General features: G+C 43.8%; 1 protein-coding gene and 1 long non-coding RNA gene across 2 annotated transcripts in view; one reads left to right on the top strand and one right to left on the bottom strand.

Moving 5' to 3' along the window:
- LOC135112729 (uncharacterized) overlaps window positions 1-19,160 on the bottom strand; it is a 161,506-nt gene that overhangs the window by 121,371 nt on the left and 20,975 nt on the right. The gene's annotated exons all lie outside the window — the stretch shown is intronic.
- Window positions 1-19,160, top strand: part of LOC135112728 (plexin-B-like) — a 112,386-nt gene that overhangs the window by 79,337 nt on the left and 13,889 nt on the right. Inside the window, 5 exon segments of the mRNA XM_064027485.1 lie at window positions 6,833-6,975; window positions 7,667-7,804; window positions 11,279-11,480; window positions 11,851-11,996; window positions 19,126-19,160. The exon segment at window positions 19,126-19,160 is cut by the window's right edge and continues 25 nt beyond it. Coding sequence (XP_063883555.1) covers window positions 6,833-6,975; window positions 7,667-7,804; window positions 11,279-11,480; window positions 11,851-11,996; window positions 19,126-19,160 — 664 coding nt within the window.

The raw sequence follows: 19,160 nt of genomic DNA, 5'->3' as shown, positions 1-19,160 counted from the left end.
TGGAAGGATTCTTGCGGGATGCTCCTCAGCTCCGTCGTCACGGCCTTTTTGATGTCGTCCGCATCATCAAAACGGGTCCCCTTCATGACCTCCTTGAGCTTGGGGAAGAGGAAGAAGTCGCACGGAGCGAGGTCAGGTGAGTAGGGCGGTTGCTCCAGCACGGCGATGTTCTTCTTGGCCAAGAACTCTCTGATGCTCAGGGCATTGTGAGCAGGCGCATTGTCGTGGTGAAGCAGCCACGAGTTGCCCTGCCACAACTCCCGCCTCTTCTCGCGCACTGCACGAAGCAGACGCCGCAGTACTTCTTTGTACACATGTTGGTTGACTGTCTGGCCCTGTGGCAAGAACTCGCAGTGGACGATGCCCCTCACATCGAAGAAAGCGATCAACATGACCTTGAAGCTGGACCTGGACTGCCTTGCTTTCTTCGGCCGTGGCGACGCCGGACTCTTCCATTGAAGGCTCTGGCGTTTGGTCTCCGGGTCGTACTCAAATACCCAGGACTCATCGCCGGTGATGACTCTCCTGAGCAAGTCTGGTTCAGTTTCCAGACGCTCGAGGATGTCCTGACACACCTGCATGCGTCGTCCCTTCTGGTCATCGTTCAGGAGTCTCGGCACCATCTTCGCACAGACTTTCCGCATGCCCAGATCTTCAGTGATAATCTTCCACACGCTGTTGTGGTTCATGCCAAGCTCATCTGCGATCTTTCGAACAGTCAACCGACGATCGTCACGCACCATCTGCTTGACACGCTCAACATTGGCCTCATTCCTGCTCGTTGAGGGTCTTCCACTCCTGGGGTCATCTTCCACGTCCTCCCGGCCCTCTTTGAACCTCTTGCACCACTCAAAAACACGTGAGCGTGACATTGTCTCATCCCCGTACACTTTTTGCAGCATACCCAGTGCTTCTGACGGCGTTTTCCCCAACTGCACCAAAAACTTCAAGTTTGTTCGCTGTTCAGCGCTCATTGTTAAACGACCTGCAACAGAGGACATGATTTTAAAAGCACGTAAGAAAAAGATTAGTGACTGTAGAGGGTTGGGAGCGCAGTTGTATACTCCAGAAGGATTACTTTGAAGGGGAAATATGGTGGTTTGTGGCTTGGGTTTGAAATTCATCTTTTAGGACACCAGTCCTGGAACTTTAATGACACACCTCGTAGTCGTAGTGGTGGTGGTAGTGTTGGTTGTGGAGGAGGAGGAGGAGGAGGAAGAGTAAGTACATTGTATCAACACACATTTTCCTCTTCCATTTTTTTCCTTGTCATGTGGTTTGTTTTCATCTCTCTCTCTCTCTCTCTCTCTCTCTCTCTCTCTCTCTCTCTCTCTCTCTCTCTCTCTCTCTCTCTCTCTCTCTCTCTCTCTCTCTCTCTCTCTCTCTCTCTCTCTCTCTCTCTCTCTCTCTCTCTCTCTCTCTCTCTCTCTCTCTCCTTTGCTCTTCGAATCTTTGCATCATAATTAAAAGTCTGTTTCCCACCGAACCAAAGCGACACCAGTCTCATGCAACTCAACACACACACACACACACACACACACTTATTCACTCCCTCCCTCACTCTCTCACTCACTAACACTAAATGATCTAACACCATCTTGAAAGGAAGGGATTGAGAAGGAGGTAGAGAAAGGAGGAAACTACAAGAAAGTAAGAATAAAAAATGAAATAAGGGGAAAAAAAGCAAGGAGAGAAAAGAGGAAACTGCAACAAGGAAAGAAAAAAGTAATGAAAAGGAAAGCAAAGATGAGGGAGAGTATAAAAAAAGTATACTGCGGAAAAGAAAGAAAACAATGAAAAGGAAGAAGAGAGGATGGAAAAAAAAGAAAATTAAACAGCAAGAAAGGAAAAAAAGTAATGAAATAAGGAGAGAGAGAGAGAGAGAGAGAGAGAGAGAGAGAGAAGAGAGAGAGAGAGAGAGAGAGAGGAAACACAAACAAGGCAGCCACAATTTTCAAAGCCATCACTTCGGAGAGGCAATAACTTGGTCTATTTTTATCTTCAATCATTAAGTGCTCGCTGTTCACTTAAGCGTCTCCTCGGGGTGCGGAAAGGACAGTACGGCGGTCACATTAAACTCTCTCTCTCTCTCTCTCTCTCTCTCTCTCTCTCTCTCTCTCTCTCTCTGGTTCAGTTGTGGAGATAAAAATGCTCCTCCTCCTCCTCCTCCTCCTCCTCCTCCGCCGTCGCTTCCTCGGTAGAATGTGAATTTTAACTAGTCTTTGCTGGAACGGAAAATTGATTCTTTAGTTGTGTGCGTGTGTGTGTGCATGGACGAGTATATGTGTATGTATGCGTGTAGTATGTATATGTGGGCGTGCGGCGAGGTACATGTAGCGTGGGCGGGTCGTGGGTCGTGGGTCGTGGGTCGTGGGCGGGGGATCGTTGAGCCTTCCACCGTGACACGATATAAATTCTCCTTGAAGATGAGAACTCGATAACTCCGTCGCCTCAATGCAAAATTCCGTTCAGCAATAATTTTCCTCCGACACCAGAGACGAGCGGACTCTGGGGGAGGCAGGCTGGTGAGGAGGGAGGGGCGAAGGGGTGAGGAGGCAGAACCAAGGGGAGAGTACCTATAGGTCCTCATTTGGTTCAGGGGAATTAAGGGGTGATGGCCGGGAGGGATGGGTGATGCTGGGGGAGGCAGGGGGAGAGAGGGGAGTAAGGTGAACCTGTCAGGGTAAGTCAGGGGAGGGAGTTAGAAGACCAAGGATTGTACAGGGGAGGTAAGGGAGTCAGTCAGGGGTGGTAAGGAGGATAGGACTTGTAGTCTAAGGGTCGGGGGGATTAGGAGAATAAGGGTGGTCAGTCAGGGGTAAGGCAGACGAGAGAGAGCAGTCTTGGGGGAAGAGGGACATTGTCAGGGGAGGATGGGGGGCGAGAGAATCAAAAGTAAGGGGAATAAGAGAACAAGAGGAGATGGATAAGGGAAGAGTGAAAGGAAGCAAGGGAATAAAGAGAAATTAGGGACTGCAGAGGGGTAATGGCAGAGGAAGGGCGAGGCATCACTTAACAACCCCGGTTTTCAGAATTTCAATATCATTAATTTGGAAGCCCTCAGTAATTGTCCCGCGACCTGGTTTACATTATCAATCATTGGACGGAATTATTCATCGCATTTCCCGCAAAGTTTCCAGTTCCTGACGAATTATTAAGTTCTGAAGCAGGAGGAACGTCAGCAGAAGAGAAGGTGGAGGAGGACGAGGAGGGAGGGGGAGGGGAAGGAGTAGAGGAAAGAGGCTAGATGTGTGGATAGAAGAGGGAAGATGAAGGAGGTGGAGAAGCTATGATAAAAATGGAAGAGGCGAAGGAGAGAGAGTAGAAGAGGAGGAGGAAGGAGAGAGAGAGAGAGAGTAGAAGAGAAGGTGAAGGATAAGGCAGAAGGATGGAAAAGGGGAAGGACAGGAGAGGAGAAGGAAGCAGAAGAAAAGAACAGAGGAAAAATAGAGGAAAGGAGGTGAAGAACGCCGGAGGAGGAAGGAAGGAGGTAAAGGAGAGAAGTGAAATGGAGGAGGCAGGTAGAGGAGGTGTAAGAAGCAGAAGAATAGAGGAATGGAAGGACAGGACTGAAAAGAGGAGAGGGGAGGCGGTAGAGGCAAGGAGGGTGCAGGAGGCAGTGAGGGGTGGCTGGCAACATTGGTTGTGGCTGCGAAGTGAGGGGAGAAGGTACGAAGTGAGGGGAAAATGCCTTGCGCGAGGGATTATGTTAAAGGAGCGTGGGTCTGCTTTTAAAGTTATTATATTAGAATGAAGACGATGGTGGGGGGAGGAGGGGGAGAGAAGGAGGATGGAGAGGTAGGAGAGGGAAAGGGGAGGAGGAAGAGGGAGGAAATACGTCGAGGCAGGTTGCGACGTGTTACTCCCTGCGTTACTCCCCTGGGGGTGTTTTGGCATCCCAGTTTTGCTCAAGTGTTCGTAATTCTTAGTTGGCAACTTTTTTTTTTTTTCCTCTTCCTCTCAGTACTCTTCCGACTTACTTGATCAAGTGTGTCACATGTAGTGTGGCGCAGTTGTGGCTCAGTTTTCCTGGGAGTTGGACGTCTGTTTGGCCTTCTGGGGTGTTCTGGGTGAGTTGCATAGATTGCATAGATTGCGAGAATGCAGCAGTAAGTGGTGGATCAGAATGAATGTAATGGTATGTAATGAGCTTTTTTTATTTTAATTCATGGAAACATTTTTTTGTGTACTTTTAATAAAAAAAAAAAAAATATATATATATATATATATATATATATATATATATATATATATATATATATATATATATATATATATATATATATATATATATATATATATATATATATATATATATATATATATATATATATATATATATATATATATATATATGTAACAAATTTAATGCTATGTAATGAGCTCACATTATTTTTTTTCACTTCAACTCATGAAGATTTTTGTGTTTACTTCTGATGAAGAAACCAAGCTTATGTTTATGTAACAAACTTATAATAGGTTTCCTTTCAATAAATACTTATATCTTTAGTTCAAGCTTTGATTTTATGTATTTTATAAGGGAGATTTGCCTATTATGTAATATTTTTTTGGTTAATATTCATTATATATTAAAAAGTCATACAAACAAGTGTACCCTGTGGGTATTTTCAAAATAAATGTGATCTGCATTTAAGTTTTGGTAATTTTTCCTTAGTTTTATAATTTATTTTATTGTATTATTTTATATTAATGTCAACCAGGTACAAGCGATTCAAACTGTTCAACAGGGATTGTAGATGTATCCTAAACAGCAGTATGACTATATTTTACATAATAGTAACACAAGGAGAGTACTCATGTTAGGAAACCCCAGCAAAATAACGTAGGGTTAATGAGAGAGAGAGAGAGAGAGAGAGAGAGAGAGAGAGAGAGAGAGAGAGAGAGAGAGAGAGAGAGAGAGAGAGAGAGAGAGAGAGAGAGAGAATAACCACCTGACACACACAAACACAATAACCAGGTAGATAACAACTAATATTCCAAATTAAACAAGATTGAACTGACGAAAATTAATGAAGAGAAATTAAAGAAGTTGAAATAACAAAGATATGGAAGAAGACGACCAGGAAGAGTTAGAAAGTAGGAGAGGAGGAGGAGGAGTAGAAGAATATATAAAACAGAAAGAAGACGACGAAATAAAAGACAGGGTTATATGAAGAAAAGAGAATGGAGAACGAAGAAGAGAAGTAGGAGAAAATAGGATAAAAATAATTCTACAACCGAGACTTGCAGAGTATAGGAAGTGATAGGGGAATGAAGGGTAATGGCGAGGAATAAGGGAATGAGATTAAAGATAACATGGGGAAGAGGGGAACTGAGGAAGGGGATTAAGAGATGACAGGAATGATGTTTAGGGTTGATAATGGCGTAGAAATGGAGTTTAAGGTGATAGTAATGCAGTAATGGGGAAATGTAAGGGGAGGAAGGTAGTGTTAGGGAAGAGGAAGCAAGGAAGGGGGATTAAGGGCTAAGGTAATGGGGTTTAGGGTTGGAAAAGGGGAAGAAATAGGGTTTAAGGTAATGGTGATGCAGAAATGGGGAAAAGTAAAGGGAAGAGGAAATCTGAGAAGGGAATTAAGGGCTGAGAAAAGGGAGCTTATGGTGAAAGAGTTGGAAATGGAGTTTTAGGGCAGGGAAAAGGAAGGAAATGGAGTCTAAAAGTGAAAATGGGAAGAAATGAACTTTAAAGATAAGGAAAAGGGCAAACAATTAAATTTAAGGTAAGGGAAAAGGTTAAGGTAAATGAAGATGTGGTTTAGAATAGGGAAGATGAGGGAGAGGGAGAGGGAGAGAGGGAGAAGAAGAGGAGCAAGAAGGCACCAGCTTTGATAGGGAAAAGTTTTATTTACCCAAACTCTCGCGGCGCCCTCCCTTCATGTGTCTTAGCGCCTCTCCCTCCTTCCTTCCTTCCTCGTATTTACCCTTTGCTCTATCTCCTCCCTTCGTGTAATGAATCTTGCGTACTTTCCTCTCTCCTCCTCCTCCTCCTCCTGCAGTGTTGACTCGCTTCCTCCCTCCTTCCCTGGTGGCGCCTCCTCATAACCCTTTCATCTGCTTGTGCTTCCCTTTCCTCCTTTCCCTCTCCTTCCCCTATTTCACTTCCTTCGCCCCTCTACCTTCATGCATACCTTATCGCCCGCCTCTCCCTCCTTTCCTTCATTCCTCCTAAGTGCACTCAGAGCCCTCACTTGACCTCTGCTGCCTTTCCCTTCATTCCTCCTCCAGTTTACCCTCTCTCTCTCTCTCTCTCATTCCCGGCCCTGGCTCACTGGTTAATGATTTGGACGACAACCTGCCGCGTCTGAGTTAGAGTTCAATTGGTGTGTATGTGTTTGTACCTCACGAAATGCCGAAGGGTTTGTGTTTTATTTGATTTGTTAAGGTGTTTATTTATTTTCGTCTATATGTAAGTAGGTTAAGTTAGGTTTGGTTTGGTTTGGTTTGGTTTGGGTTGGGTTAGGTTAGGTTATGTTAGGTTATGTTAAGTTAGGTTTCTTCTCCAGTACTGCTCTTTATCTGCTTTCATGCTTTCCTCCAGCTCTCTCTGGTTTCATATGATCCTATTTTTTTTTTTTTCTCCTTTCTTCCTCTACTTATCTTACTTCTTTAATCTTCATTTGCTCCTCTCTCTCTATGGTATATGTTCTTCTCATTTATTCTCTTCTTTATTCCCCTACACTATTTTTCCTCCTTTACCCTCACACTCGCTTTCTCTCCGCTCTCCTCTCTCACTTCTTCCCTCTACATCTCAAACTTTCATACTACGTTTTTCCCCTCTCCCTCTCCACTCACGCTAACCGCCTCTCCCTTCCAGCCTTCGCGGAGCTACAGACGGACATGACGGACCTGACGGCGGACCTGGAGGCCTCGGGAATCCCCACCCTGGACCACCGCACCTACGTGATGAAGGTGTTTTTCCCCGGCGTGGCAGATCATCCCATCCTGCACGACCCCAAGGTGAGAGTCCGTGGCTGTTGCTCCTTCAGTCTGTCCTCCCTTCGTCGTGTCACTTCTTCATCTGTTATCTGTTTGTTTTGTCGTCTCTTCATATCACTTCATCCTGTCATCTTTTTGTTTTGTCATATATTTATCCTGTCATTTCTTCATCCCGTCACCTCTTCAACTCATCAACCCTTTATCTTCTCAGTCTTTTTTTTTTCTCATTTTGTCACCTCTTCAACTCCAACTTTTTATCTTTTCATCCCTTCAACCCACAATTCCCTGCCCGTCTCTATTTAATCCCTCTCACACACATCCCCCTTCATATTCCATTCTACCTTTTCGTTAAGTTGTCCTGTTCTTACATTCCTCTTATTCATCCTGTCCCATCCTCACGCCCCTCCTCTTACGTTCACCCATTCTTATCTCCCCTTACTCACGCGACATCATCTCTCCCTTCCCCCTTACGTTCATCCATCCTCTCCTTCCCATTATTACATTCTCATCCTCGTTCATCCATCCTTACCTTTTACTCACACTCCAGTTATACGTTCTCCTATCCTTATACCTCCTTCCTTACGTTCATTCAGTCCCACCTTCCCTTACCCACGTTGCTCAGTCACATTCCTCTTATTCATGGTCTCTCAGCGTCACATTCCCTCCCTCTTTACGGTACCAAACTCTCACCAGCGCCCTTCTCCTCCCTCAGATGCGAACCAACGGGTGTCGGCCAGCCATGGAGAGTGCCACGGTGCAGTTCGAACAGCTCATCGCCAACCGCTACTTCCTGCTGGCACTTATAGAGACCCTGGAGGCGCAGAAGACCTTCAACATCAGAGACAAGTGAGTACTGAGGGGAGAACATAACGAGAGCTTAACCTTTTCATTGAGATATCCAGCAATACTCAACGTTAGAAGCACAATACAAGACCTTTCCAAACACGTGCAGGAAAGATAAAGAAAACAGAATAACTTTCCTGTGTTTTCCTCATATAATGTTTAGAGATGGCTATAGAATAAAAAAAAAATTCTAGTGGTTTGCAATTATGAGTAAGTGAGCCAAATAGCAGCCAGAGTTAAGAGAGCCTGCAACAAATATTTCAGTAGGCCTACACGTGGCAGTTCCTGTATGAGACTCACAGCTCTACCCAGCCATCATCCTAATCTTTAATAATGTGTGATCTTGAAGAATATAGGAGCATGAAAATATAAATGGATTTGCAATAAGCACGCAAGTAGTTTACACGTGGCAGTCTTTGTATGAAACAGCTCCCTATTTCCACCTATCATTCCTATCTATAAAGACATAAACGTAAAGGACATAAGACATTAAGAAAAAGAAACCTGCAAGAACCGATTAGACCTACGCCAAATATACCTTTTTTTTTTTTTTTCATGCAAGGGGAGTATTGGCCAAGGGAAACCAAATTTATATAAGAAAAGGTCCACTGAGGCACCAATCCCTGCCATTCCAATCTATAAAATGATTTAGTATTAAAGAATAAGGGCATAACATTATAAGGGAACTTGCAAGAATCCATTAGATCAACATAAGACATACACACCTACACTCATCTACCGTCCCTATCCATAAATTCATCCAATCTTTCAAAGCTCCCTGTTGATTCACCATTACCAGCGTGATTACGGAGTCTATTCCACCCACTGTATTTGAGAGACAACCTCCTTTCTACCTTTTGTTTAACTTTACCAAATCTATCACTCTATCTGTAATTTTCTCCTATCTCTTTGTTTCCTATCTATATTAACCCTAAACCCATTACTTTCAGCCCTATTTGGATGACTAACCATAAGAATCTTACTCACTTCACCCTTGTTGCATCCCTTATACCACTTAAATACTTCTATCGGATCCCCTTCTAACTCTACGGCCCTAACGAATGCAAGTGTACGGTTCCCCTTCCTCCTCCTGTTTATGTCCCTCGTCCCCACAGCACTGGGTGGGTGGGGGGAAGGGTTGAGAGAGTTCTGGTTTAATATCAGGTAAGTTATGGATGTATAGGTGTGCCGTGCTGGGTTTAATTAGAGGTAAAGAGAGGGTAGGGTTTTTTGTATGTGTGTGTGTATGTGTGTGTGTGTGTGTGTGTGTGTGTGTGTGTGTGTGTGTGTGTGTGTGTGTGTGTGTGTGTGTGTGTGTGTGTGTGTGTGTGTGCTGAATTAACGAGAAGGCGGACCGTGTAGAAGTGGTAGTGATGCTGTGTTGCCTTATGGGAAAGGGAGCATAAATGGAGTATAGGAGCATAAAGGGAGCATAAAGGGAGCATGAGGGAGCATAAAGGGATCATAAGGGAGAATAAAGGGAGGAAAGGAGAGTAAGGATCGAGTTTGCTTTCATATCAGAAATGTTAGGGAAGGATACTTGATTTAATGAGAGAGAGAGAGAGAGAGAGAGAGAGAGAGAGAGAGAGAGAGAGAGAGAGAGAGAGAGAGAGAGAGAGAGGAGTTATCTCGTTTATCATTCCTAAATATAAACTCACAAATCCAAATGACAGAATTATTGAATACTTTTTTCCCTCATTCTCATCTCCTTATTGCTTTCTTTCATCTCCCTTTTCATGCCTTTGTGCCTCTTCCCTGATTCATTCTCCAATTTAGTAACTCATTTTCACTCTCCAATGTTGTCCTTTATTCCTACATTTTTTGTTTCATTTCTTCCTTCCTTATTTATATTCCTGTCTTTCCTTCGTTTTCTTCTATCTACTTACTTTTTTTTTTTACTATATTTTCACTTTCCATAATGCCATTTATTACCACATTTTCATCTATTCTTGTTTCCTTCCTTTCTTTATTACTTATTCTTGCTTTCACTGTTTACTTTCTTCTATTTCTCTCTCTCTAATAATGTCATTTATCAGTATTTATTTATCATTGATTGCTCTTGTTGTTACTTATTTTCGTTTTTTTCTTCTCTCTTCTTCTTCTCTCTTCCTTTCTTCTCCTCCCCTATCTCCTCAGTTTTTATCTTGCTTCTTACTTTCCCTCCTTTCTTAGTTATTTTTGTTTTTCTCCTTCAGTTCCTCCTTTCTTCATTTCTTCTTCTTCCACATCCCCTCAATTTCTCTCCCTGTCTCCCTTTATTCTTATTTATTCTTATTTTTTCTTCTTCAGTTTTTCCTCTCTTCACTTCTTCTTCTTCCACATCACCTCAATTACTCTCCCTGTCCACACCTTCTTTATTTATCCTTGTTTTTCATCTTCGTTTCCTCCTTTCTTCTTTTTCTCCCTTCATCTTCTCAATTTCTCTCCCTACCTCCCTTCATTTTTACTTATTCCTGTTTTTTTCCTGCTTTTTCTTCCTCTTTTCATTTTTTTTCCCAGTCCATACCTTGTTTATTTATCCTTGTTTTCTTCTTCGTTTCCTCCTCTCCTCTCTTCTCCTTCCTGCTGCATCCCCTCAATTTCTCTCCTGCTCCTTAATTCACTCTTTTATCCCTTCACTCATCCTGCTTTCCTCCCCTTCTCTCATCGCTCATCTCCTCATTCATCTAACCTCTCCTCTCCCGCCCCACAAATTCACTCCCTCACTAATCTACTCCTTATCCTCCCATCCATCATCTCTCCCTCACTCACACCCTTCACCTGCTCACATGCCCACCTCCCCCTCCTCCCCCCCTCTCTCTCTCTCTCTCTCTCTCTCTCTCTCTCTCTCTCTCTTGCATGTTTCGGATTCCTTATTCTGTTTCTTTATCATCTTTTATACTTCTTTATATCATCCATTTCTCTTTTTTTTTCTTCGTTTTGCTCTTATTCTCTTATTCTCTCTCTTTCTTTATCCACTTTCTTTCTGCCACCTCACTCCACTTCTCTCTCTCACCTTCCACCTCCATCACTTTTCTTAACCATCCTTTCTCTTTTTTCCGTATTCCTCTTGACTCCATCCACCTCTTCTCACTCCTGACCTTTCACTCCACTCCACTTCTTTCTCCCTCATCCAGATCCACACTTTATTTAATCCACCACCCACCTCACTCAAAATCTTCCCCCAACATCCACAATTTACTATAATCCACTGCACCATCCACCTCACTCCAGATCCTTCTCCCTAATCTACAGTTCAATCTTGCACGTCCTCCCTCATCCACATTCCACTCCACTCAACTCCACCATCCATCTCACTCCACATCCTTCTCCCTCATTCACACTCCAATCCACCACCCACCTCCTCCACTCCTCCACTCCACCACCCACCTTCCTCCATAACCACCACTTTCACCAATAGAATAGATAGAATCCACTCAAATCCACCATCCACCTCCTCCACTCCAATCCAATTCACCACCCTCCACCTCCTCCACCAGAGGTGAACGTGGCGTCGCTGCTGGTAGTGGCCATGGCGGGGAAAATGGAGTACCTGACGGAGGTGCTGCGCCTGTTGCTGCTCCGCCTGGTGGAGAAGAGCGTGGCAACCAAGCACCCCCAGCTCATGCTCCGCCGCACCGAGAGCGTCGTGGAGAAGATGCTCACTAACTGGATGGCGCTGTGCATGTATAACTACCTGAAGGTGCGTCAGAGAGAGAGAGAGAGAGAGAGAGAGAACTAACCACAATCACTAGTTTTGCCGAACAACAGAAGCTGGTTGACATAATAATTGTACCAAAACAACAGAAAACACTAAAAACACTAAAAACACGAAAAAACACAATATAAAAAAATAAACCAAGAAAAAAAAGAGAAGATAAAAAACAAACCCGAAAAACACCCAGACACAAAACCAGACCAAACTAACAAACACACACACACAAACCAAAAAAAGAAAACGGAGACAGAGAAAAGAAGCAAAACAAAAAACGAACACCAACTTAGCCAAATCTGTCCCCCCTCCTCCACCACCACCACCACCACCACCACCACTTTCTTCTCTCCCCTTCAGGAACAACGCTGGGCCGTCCCTGTTCCTGCTGTTCAAGGCCATCAAGCACCAGGTGGAGAAGGGCCCCGTGGACGCTGTGACCCACGATGCGCGCTACTCCCTGTCCGAGGAGCGCCTTCTCCGGGAGCAAATCACACACTCCTACGTGGTGAGTACATGGGGGGATGGTGTTAAAGGGGGAGGGGAGGTAGGGGAGGGATGTTGGATGGAGGGGTGTTAGAGGGAGGGGTGTTAGAGGGAGGGTAGGGTAGGGTAGGGTAGGGTAGGGTAGGGTAGGGTAGGGTAGGGTAGGGGAGAGAGAGAGAGAGAGAGAGAGAGAGAGAGAGAGAGAGAGAGAGAGAGAGAGAGAGAGAGAGAGAGAGAGAGAGAGAGAGAGAGAGAGTGTAAATGAAACGTGAAAATAGATGAAAACTATTTAAAAAAAAAAAAGAGAGAATAGATAAGCATCATAATGAAAACAAATAATCGTAAATAAAGAGCAGAGAGAGAGAGAGAGAGAGAGAAAGAGAGAGAGAGAGAGAGAGAGAGAGAGGAATAATTACATTGGGGAAAAAAAAATGGTAAAAAGGGAGAATGACAAAAGCGTCCCATGAGTACACGGCTCGGTGATTGAAAAGCGCACTCACCAAAATGAAATGTGCGAAAAAGTACGTGAACCAGCGACCCTCTACCGTGGCCAACCCTTGATTGCGACACAGAGCCTTCACTTCCACATGACTTCGCTCACACATTACTTCCCATTACATCTGCCTTCCATCCCCCCCCTCCCTTCACGCGCCTCAGCCTCATATTCACCTCATTGTCTTCTGTATTCATTTTCATTTTATTCACTTTGTCATTATTTCTCGTTACGTCCTGCCTTTCACTCTCACTTCTCCTTTATTTCGCCTCATATTCACCTCATTGTCTTCTATATTCACTTTCATCTTATTCACTTTCTCTTCTTTTCTCCTTTACTCACGTCACCTTCACCTCATTGTTCCCTGTATTCATCTTCTCCTACATCTCGTCTTTCTCACTTTCACAACTCACGCACTCAATCTGTCGTTCACCTTATGTTTTTGTATACTCATTTTCTCTCTTCCCTTACTCACTGTCTCCTACAAAGATCGTACCACTGGATGTTAGTGCTGGTCAAGACAAAGGTGAGAGGGAAAAATGAGAAAAATAGTAAAAAGTAAAACAAAGAATAAATAAAGAAAAAAGAAAAAACAGGGGAGTAACAATAAAGCTAATGAATAACACAGCTAGGAAAAAAAAATGCAATAAATGGAGACAAAATAAAATGACTAAAACAAAGAAAAATAAATAAGGACAAAAACATTAATACATAAAACTAGGGAAAATATAACTAAAAGAAAATGTACACGCACGTTCTGTAGAGTAGAGGATTTTCTTTCATTACCTTGAGTGTGTGGAGCTTTCAGAGTGTTAGAATAATAAATAGAGGTCAAGTAAATGGAGTTCACAAGGTCGAGTCTTGAAAATAATTTGGAAATCTCGCGAAAAAAGTAAAGATCAAGATTTATTTATTTTTTTCCAATATTACTCTGGCTGAAAAATATACAGTTTTCTCTTTTTTTATCCTTATTCTATTCGAAGAGATAAGTATTTTTCTTTTTTTTATTATTGGAAAAACATTCATATTTACTTAGGATCACCACTTGGCACCTGACTAACCCAAATAAGGAAAGGGAAAAAGGAAAAGAAATACTACTGGGATGTGTGTGTGTGTGTGTGTGTGTGTGTGTGTGTGTGTGTGTGTGTGTGTGTGTGAATGAGAGACAGAGAGAGAGAGAGAGAGAGAGAGAGAGAGAGAGAGAGAGAGAGAGAGAGAGAGAGAGGAGAGAGAGAGAGAGAGAGAGAGAGAGAGAGAAATACAAGTGAGAAAATTACATCGAAAGAGAAAAAAAAACTTCCATTTTCAGAGGGAGAATAGAGAGGGAAGGAGGGGAAGGGTGAGGAAAGGAGGGGGAAGGGAGGGCAGGGCAGGACTCTTGAGGGTAAATTAGGAAGGGGGACAACAGAGGGGAAATTGAGTGGGTAGGGGAAAAATAAGGCAACGAGAAAGAAATTGAGGAGAATAAATGGTATGGTAAGAGGAAAAATGGATGAGGGGAAACAGGGGGGAAAGTGACGACAGGGAAAAGTAAGGGAAAAAATGAAATGAAATTAAGGTAAACAAGATAACATGATAAACAAACATAAAAATTAACAAAAAAAAAACAAGGAAACAAAGTGTGAATAGGATGCAAGGAAGAAAGGGAAAAATAAAAGAAATAAAAGGAAAGAGGAAGGAAACAACATCATAACAAAGACTAAAGAAATAAATAAAACATGATAATAGACGAAACGATAAAACAGAAAAATACAATAAGCATAATTATGAAAATGGAGGAGAGAGAGAGAGAGAGAGAGAGAGAGAGAGAGAGAGAGAGAGAGAGAGAGAGAGAGAGAGAGAGAATTAGTGAGGGGGATGGAAGAACAATAAGTGGGGAATCGAAACACAAGAGAGGAGGAGGAGAAGAGGAGGAGGAAGGGAGAGTGAAAAGGAGAGTGTAGAGGGAAGAAAGTGCCATCCGTCAGTGGAACATAGCGTTATTTGCTGACAGAGAATCGTGTTAATGGCAACAGCTGCGGCGGAGGAACAGAGGAAGGGAGGGAGAGGCGAGATTATAACCTGATGGAAGGGAGAGGAGGAGGGGGAGGTAGGGAGAGGAGGAAGGAAGGGAGAAGGAAGAACGTCATCAATTTAAGACAGAATAGATGTATGAACGAGAGAGAGAGAGAGAGAGAGAGAGAGAGAGAGAGAGAGAGAGAGAGAGACATAACCTCCCCTCAGTATCGCCCCCTTCAGTAGCGTCTCCCCTTCAGCCTCCCCTTCTTCGGTTCAGCGTCAAGCACCTCTTAAGACGTAGGAATTAAGGCGTTATTAATGGGCTTCATATACCAGGCACATTATCACCCATTGCAGAGAGAGAGAGAGAGAGAGAGAGAGAGAGAGAGAGAGAGAGAGAGAGAGAGAGAGAGAGAGAGAGAGAGAGAGAGAGAGAGAGAGAGAATGAGTTTACACCTGAAACAAACACTTCAAATTTCATGTTTATTTCCTTGTTTATTTCTCCCTCCTCCTCCTCCTCCTCCTCCTCCTCCTTCTCCTCCTCCTACTCCTCCTCCTCCTCCTCAGCCGCCACTTCGGTTCTGTATCTTCTTCCAAACCCTTTTTTTTTCTTCCTGTGTCTCTCTCCTCCTTTTTTTTTTTTCTCTATTTTCAAAGCAACACTGCGAGCAAACATGTCAACAGAAATAGAGCGAACAAGAGAAAGGGTTGGGAAAAAAACGTCCTCCTGAGGAGGAGGCAGTAGACACCTGCCGAAACGATAATTACTCCCAGTGAGGTCTAAAGCACTGTTCAGGGGGTGCTGTGAACTTATCATTAAACCCAGCTGTGACCTCACTGAACGTTTCCCTTTGTGTCTCACAACACAAGGGGGTAGTCACAGCCTGCCCTCTAAAGACAACTCTCTTCCTCCACACAAAACTACAAGCACCTAATAACACACACACCCTTCACTCCAAAAATTTTAAAATAATGGCGACTCCTACACCAGCCTCGGAGTCCCCATCTGGGGAGGGGACCATAAATGTCCCCAGGTCGGACTGCCTTTCCGTCGACGACCCTAAGTGTCTTGACACCCCCCTCTACTTTTTCTTCATTAACTTCTGCAACATTCGCGGTCTAAGATCTAATTTTCAATCTGTAGAACACCACCTCTCCTCTTCTAAACCTCATCTTCTTTTCCTCACTGAAACTCAGGTGTCTGAGGCAACTGACAGTAGCCCCTTTTCTGTTCCCTCCTACTTTCTCTATCCTCATTTTCGATCCAAAGCTGGATGCTGCGTTTATGTGCGCAATGACTTAACCTGCTCTCGTGCCCACGCTCTTGAATCTTCCGAGTTTTCCACCATCTGGCTACGACTACAGAGTCATTCTCATACTAAATTTATCTGTGCTGTATACCTCTCTCCTAACTCCTCTGACTATAAGAAATTCTTTGACTACTTAACTTCCAAAGTGGAGCACATTCTGACCCTCTTCCCTTTTGCAGAGATCTCCATTCTTGGAGACTTCAATGTTCACCACCAGCTTTGGCTTTCCTCTCCCTTCACTGACCATCCTGGTGAACTAGCCTACAACTTTGCTATCCTCCATGACCTAGAGCAATTGGTGCAACACCCTACTCGTATTCCTGACCGTCTTGGAGATACGCCCAACATTCTTGACCTTTTCCTGACCTCTAATCCTTCTGCTTATGCTGTCACCCTTTCTTCTCCGTTGGGCTCCTCCGATCACAATCTCATATCTTTATCTTGTCCTATCACTCCAATCCCTCCTCAGGATCCCCCTAAGCGAAGGTGCCTCTGGCGTTTTGCCTCTGCTAGTTGGGGGGACCTGAGGCGGTATTTTGCTGATTTTCCTTGGAATGACTACTGCTTCCGTGTCAGAGACCCGTCTTTGTGTGCTGAGCGCATAACAGAGGTGATAGTGTCTGGCATGGAGGCGTACATTCCTCACTCTTTTTCTCGTCCTAAACCTTCTAAACCTTGGTTTAACACAGCTTGTTCTCGTGCTATACATGATAGAGAGGTGGCCCACAAAAGGTACTTAAGCCTTCCTTCACCAGAATCTCATGCACTTTATATTTCTGCCCGGAACCATGCCAAGTCTGTTCTCCAACTAGCCAAAAACTCCTTCATTAACAGAAAATGTCAAAACCTTTCAAGATCTAACTCCCCTCGTGATTTCTGGCATCTAGCCAAAAATATCTCCAATAACTTTGCTTCTTCTTCTTTCCCTCCTCTACTTCAACCAGATGGCACCACTGCTATCACATCTATTTCTAAAGCTGAACTCTTTGCTCAAACCTTTGCTAAAAACTCTACCTTGGACGATTCTGGGCTTGTTCCTCCCTCTCCTCCACCCTCTGACTACTTCATGCCTCGTATTAAAATTCTTCGTAATGATGTTTTCCATGCCCTCGCTGGCCTAAACCCTCAGAAGGCTTATGGACCTGATGGGGTCCCTCCTATTGTTCTCCGAAACTGTGCCTCCGTGCTTGCACCTTGCCTAGTCAAACTCTTTCAGCTCTGTCTGTCAACATCTACCTTTCCTTCTTGCTGGAAGTTTGCCTACATTCAACCTGTTCCTAAAAAGGGTGACCGCTCTAATCCCTCAAACTACCGTCCTATTGCTTTAATTTCCTGCTTATCTAAAGTTTTTGAATCTATCCTCAACAGGAAGATTCTTAAACATCTATCACTTCACAACCTTCTATCTGATCGCCAGTATGGGTTCCGTCAAGGCCGCTCGACTGGTGATCTTCTGGCTTTCCTTACTGAGTCTTGGTCATCCTCTTTTAGAGACTTTGGTGAAACTTTTGCTGTTGCCTTGGACATATCAAAAGCCTTTGATAGAGTCTGGCACAAAGCTTTGATTTCCAAACTACCCTCCTACGGTTTCTATCCTTCTCTCTGTAACTTCATCTCAAGTTTCCTTTCTGACCGTTCTATTGCTGCTGTGGTAGACGGTCACTGTTCTTCTCCTAAATCTATTAACAGTGGTGTTCCTCAGGGTTCTGTCCTGTCACCCACTCTCTTCTTATTATTCATTAATGATCTTCTAAAACAAACTTCTTGTCCTATCCACTCCTATGCTGATGATACCACCCTGCACTTTTCCACGTCTTTTCATAGACGTCCAACCCTTCAGGAGGTAAACATATCACGCAGGGAAGCCACAGAACGCCTGACTTCTGATCTTTCTAAAATTTCTGATTGGGGCAGAGCAAACTTGGTATTGTTCAATGCCTCAAAAACTCAATTCCTCCATCTATCAACTCGACACAATCTTCCAGACAACTATCCCCTCTTCTTCAATGACACTCAACTATCCCCCTCTTCTACACTGAACATCCTCGGTCTGTCCTTTACTTATAATCTGAACTGGAAACTTCACATCTCATCTCTAGCTAAAACAGCTTCCATGAAGTTAGGTGTTCTGAGACGTCTCCGCCAGTTTTTCTCACCCCCGCAGCTGCTAACTCTGTACAAGGGCCTTATCCGTCCATGTATGGAGTATGCTTCACATGTCTGGGGGGGTTCCACTCATACTGCTGTTCTAGACAGGGTGGAATCAAAAGCTTTTCGTCTCATCAACTCCTCTCCTCTAACTGACTGTCTTCAGCCTCTCTCTCACCGCCGCAATGTTGCATCTCTAGCTGTCTTCTACCGCTATTTTCATGCTAACTGCTCTTCTGATCTTGGTAACTGCATGCCTCCCCTCCTTCCGCGGCCTCGCTGCACAAGACTTTCTTCTTTCTCTCACTCCTATTCTGTCCACCTCTCTAACGCAAGAGTTAACCAGTATTCTCAATCATTCATCCCTTTCTCTGGTAAACTCTGGAACTCCTTGCCTGCTTCTGTATTTCCACCTTCCTATGACTTGAATTCCTTCAAGAGGGAGGTTTCAAGACACTTATCCACCAATTTTTGACCACTGCTTTGACCCTTTTAGGGACTGGCATTTCAGTGGGCATTTTTTTTATTAGATTTTTGTTGCCCTTGGCCAGTATCCTTCCTACATAAAAAAAAAAAAAAAAAAAAAAAAAAAAAACACACACACACACACACACACACACACACACGAATGGCAGGTGACTCAGGGTATGCTCCACTTTCAGGTTCCCCTTCCTCACTCCCTCCTCCCTTCATTTCCCCTCTCCCTCCCTCTCCCCCTTCCCTCATTTCCCCTTTGTTGCCCTCCCTTTCTCTTCAATCCTTCATCTGTGTCATGATCTGCCAAATTCATTCCTCCTCCACAGCCTGCCTCCCCACTCACTCACTCACTCACTTCTTTATTTAAACCCATTATTTTATCAATTTACTCACTCACACATTTGCTCATTCAAGGTTCAGTCGTATTTTGAATCATTAATATCCTTACTCTCTCATTTGAATTTCAGTCTTTTCCTTTGGGCTTATTTTCTCACTCACTCACTCATACCTAATTCTCTCCCTTTCAGTGTCTCTCTCTCTCTCCCCTCACTCATCTCATCTATTCCCTTACACTCACTCACCCTCATGATTCACTCCCTCTCCCTCACTTTATCAATCATCCTCTCCTTTCCCACTTAAATTTCCACCCTCCAAACATGCCAGTCACTCAGCCACTCTCACTAACTCTCACTCACTCTCTCTTTTGTCTCTCTCTCTCTCAACAGACGATACAACTTGTGAGAGACGAAACCCACTATGA

The sequence above is a fragment of the Scylla paramamosain genome, chromosome 24 (genome assembly GCF_035594125.1).
Source record: "Scylla paramamosain isolate STU-SP2022 chromosome 24, ASM3559412v1, whole genome shotgun sequence".
Classification (NCBI taxonomy): domain Eukaryota; kingdom Metazoa; phylum Arthropoda; class Malacostraca; order Decapoda; family Portunidae; genus Scylla; species Scylla paramamosain.
This window is presented reverse-complemented; position numbering and strand designations above follow the sequence as displayed.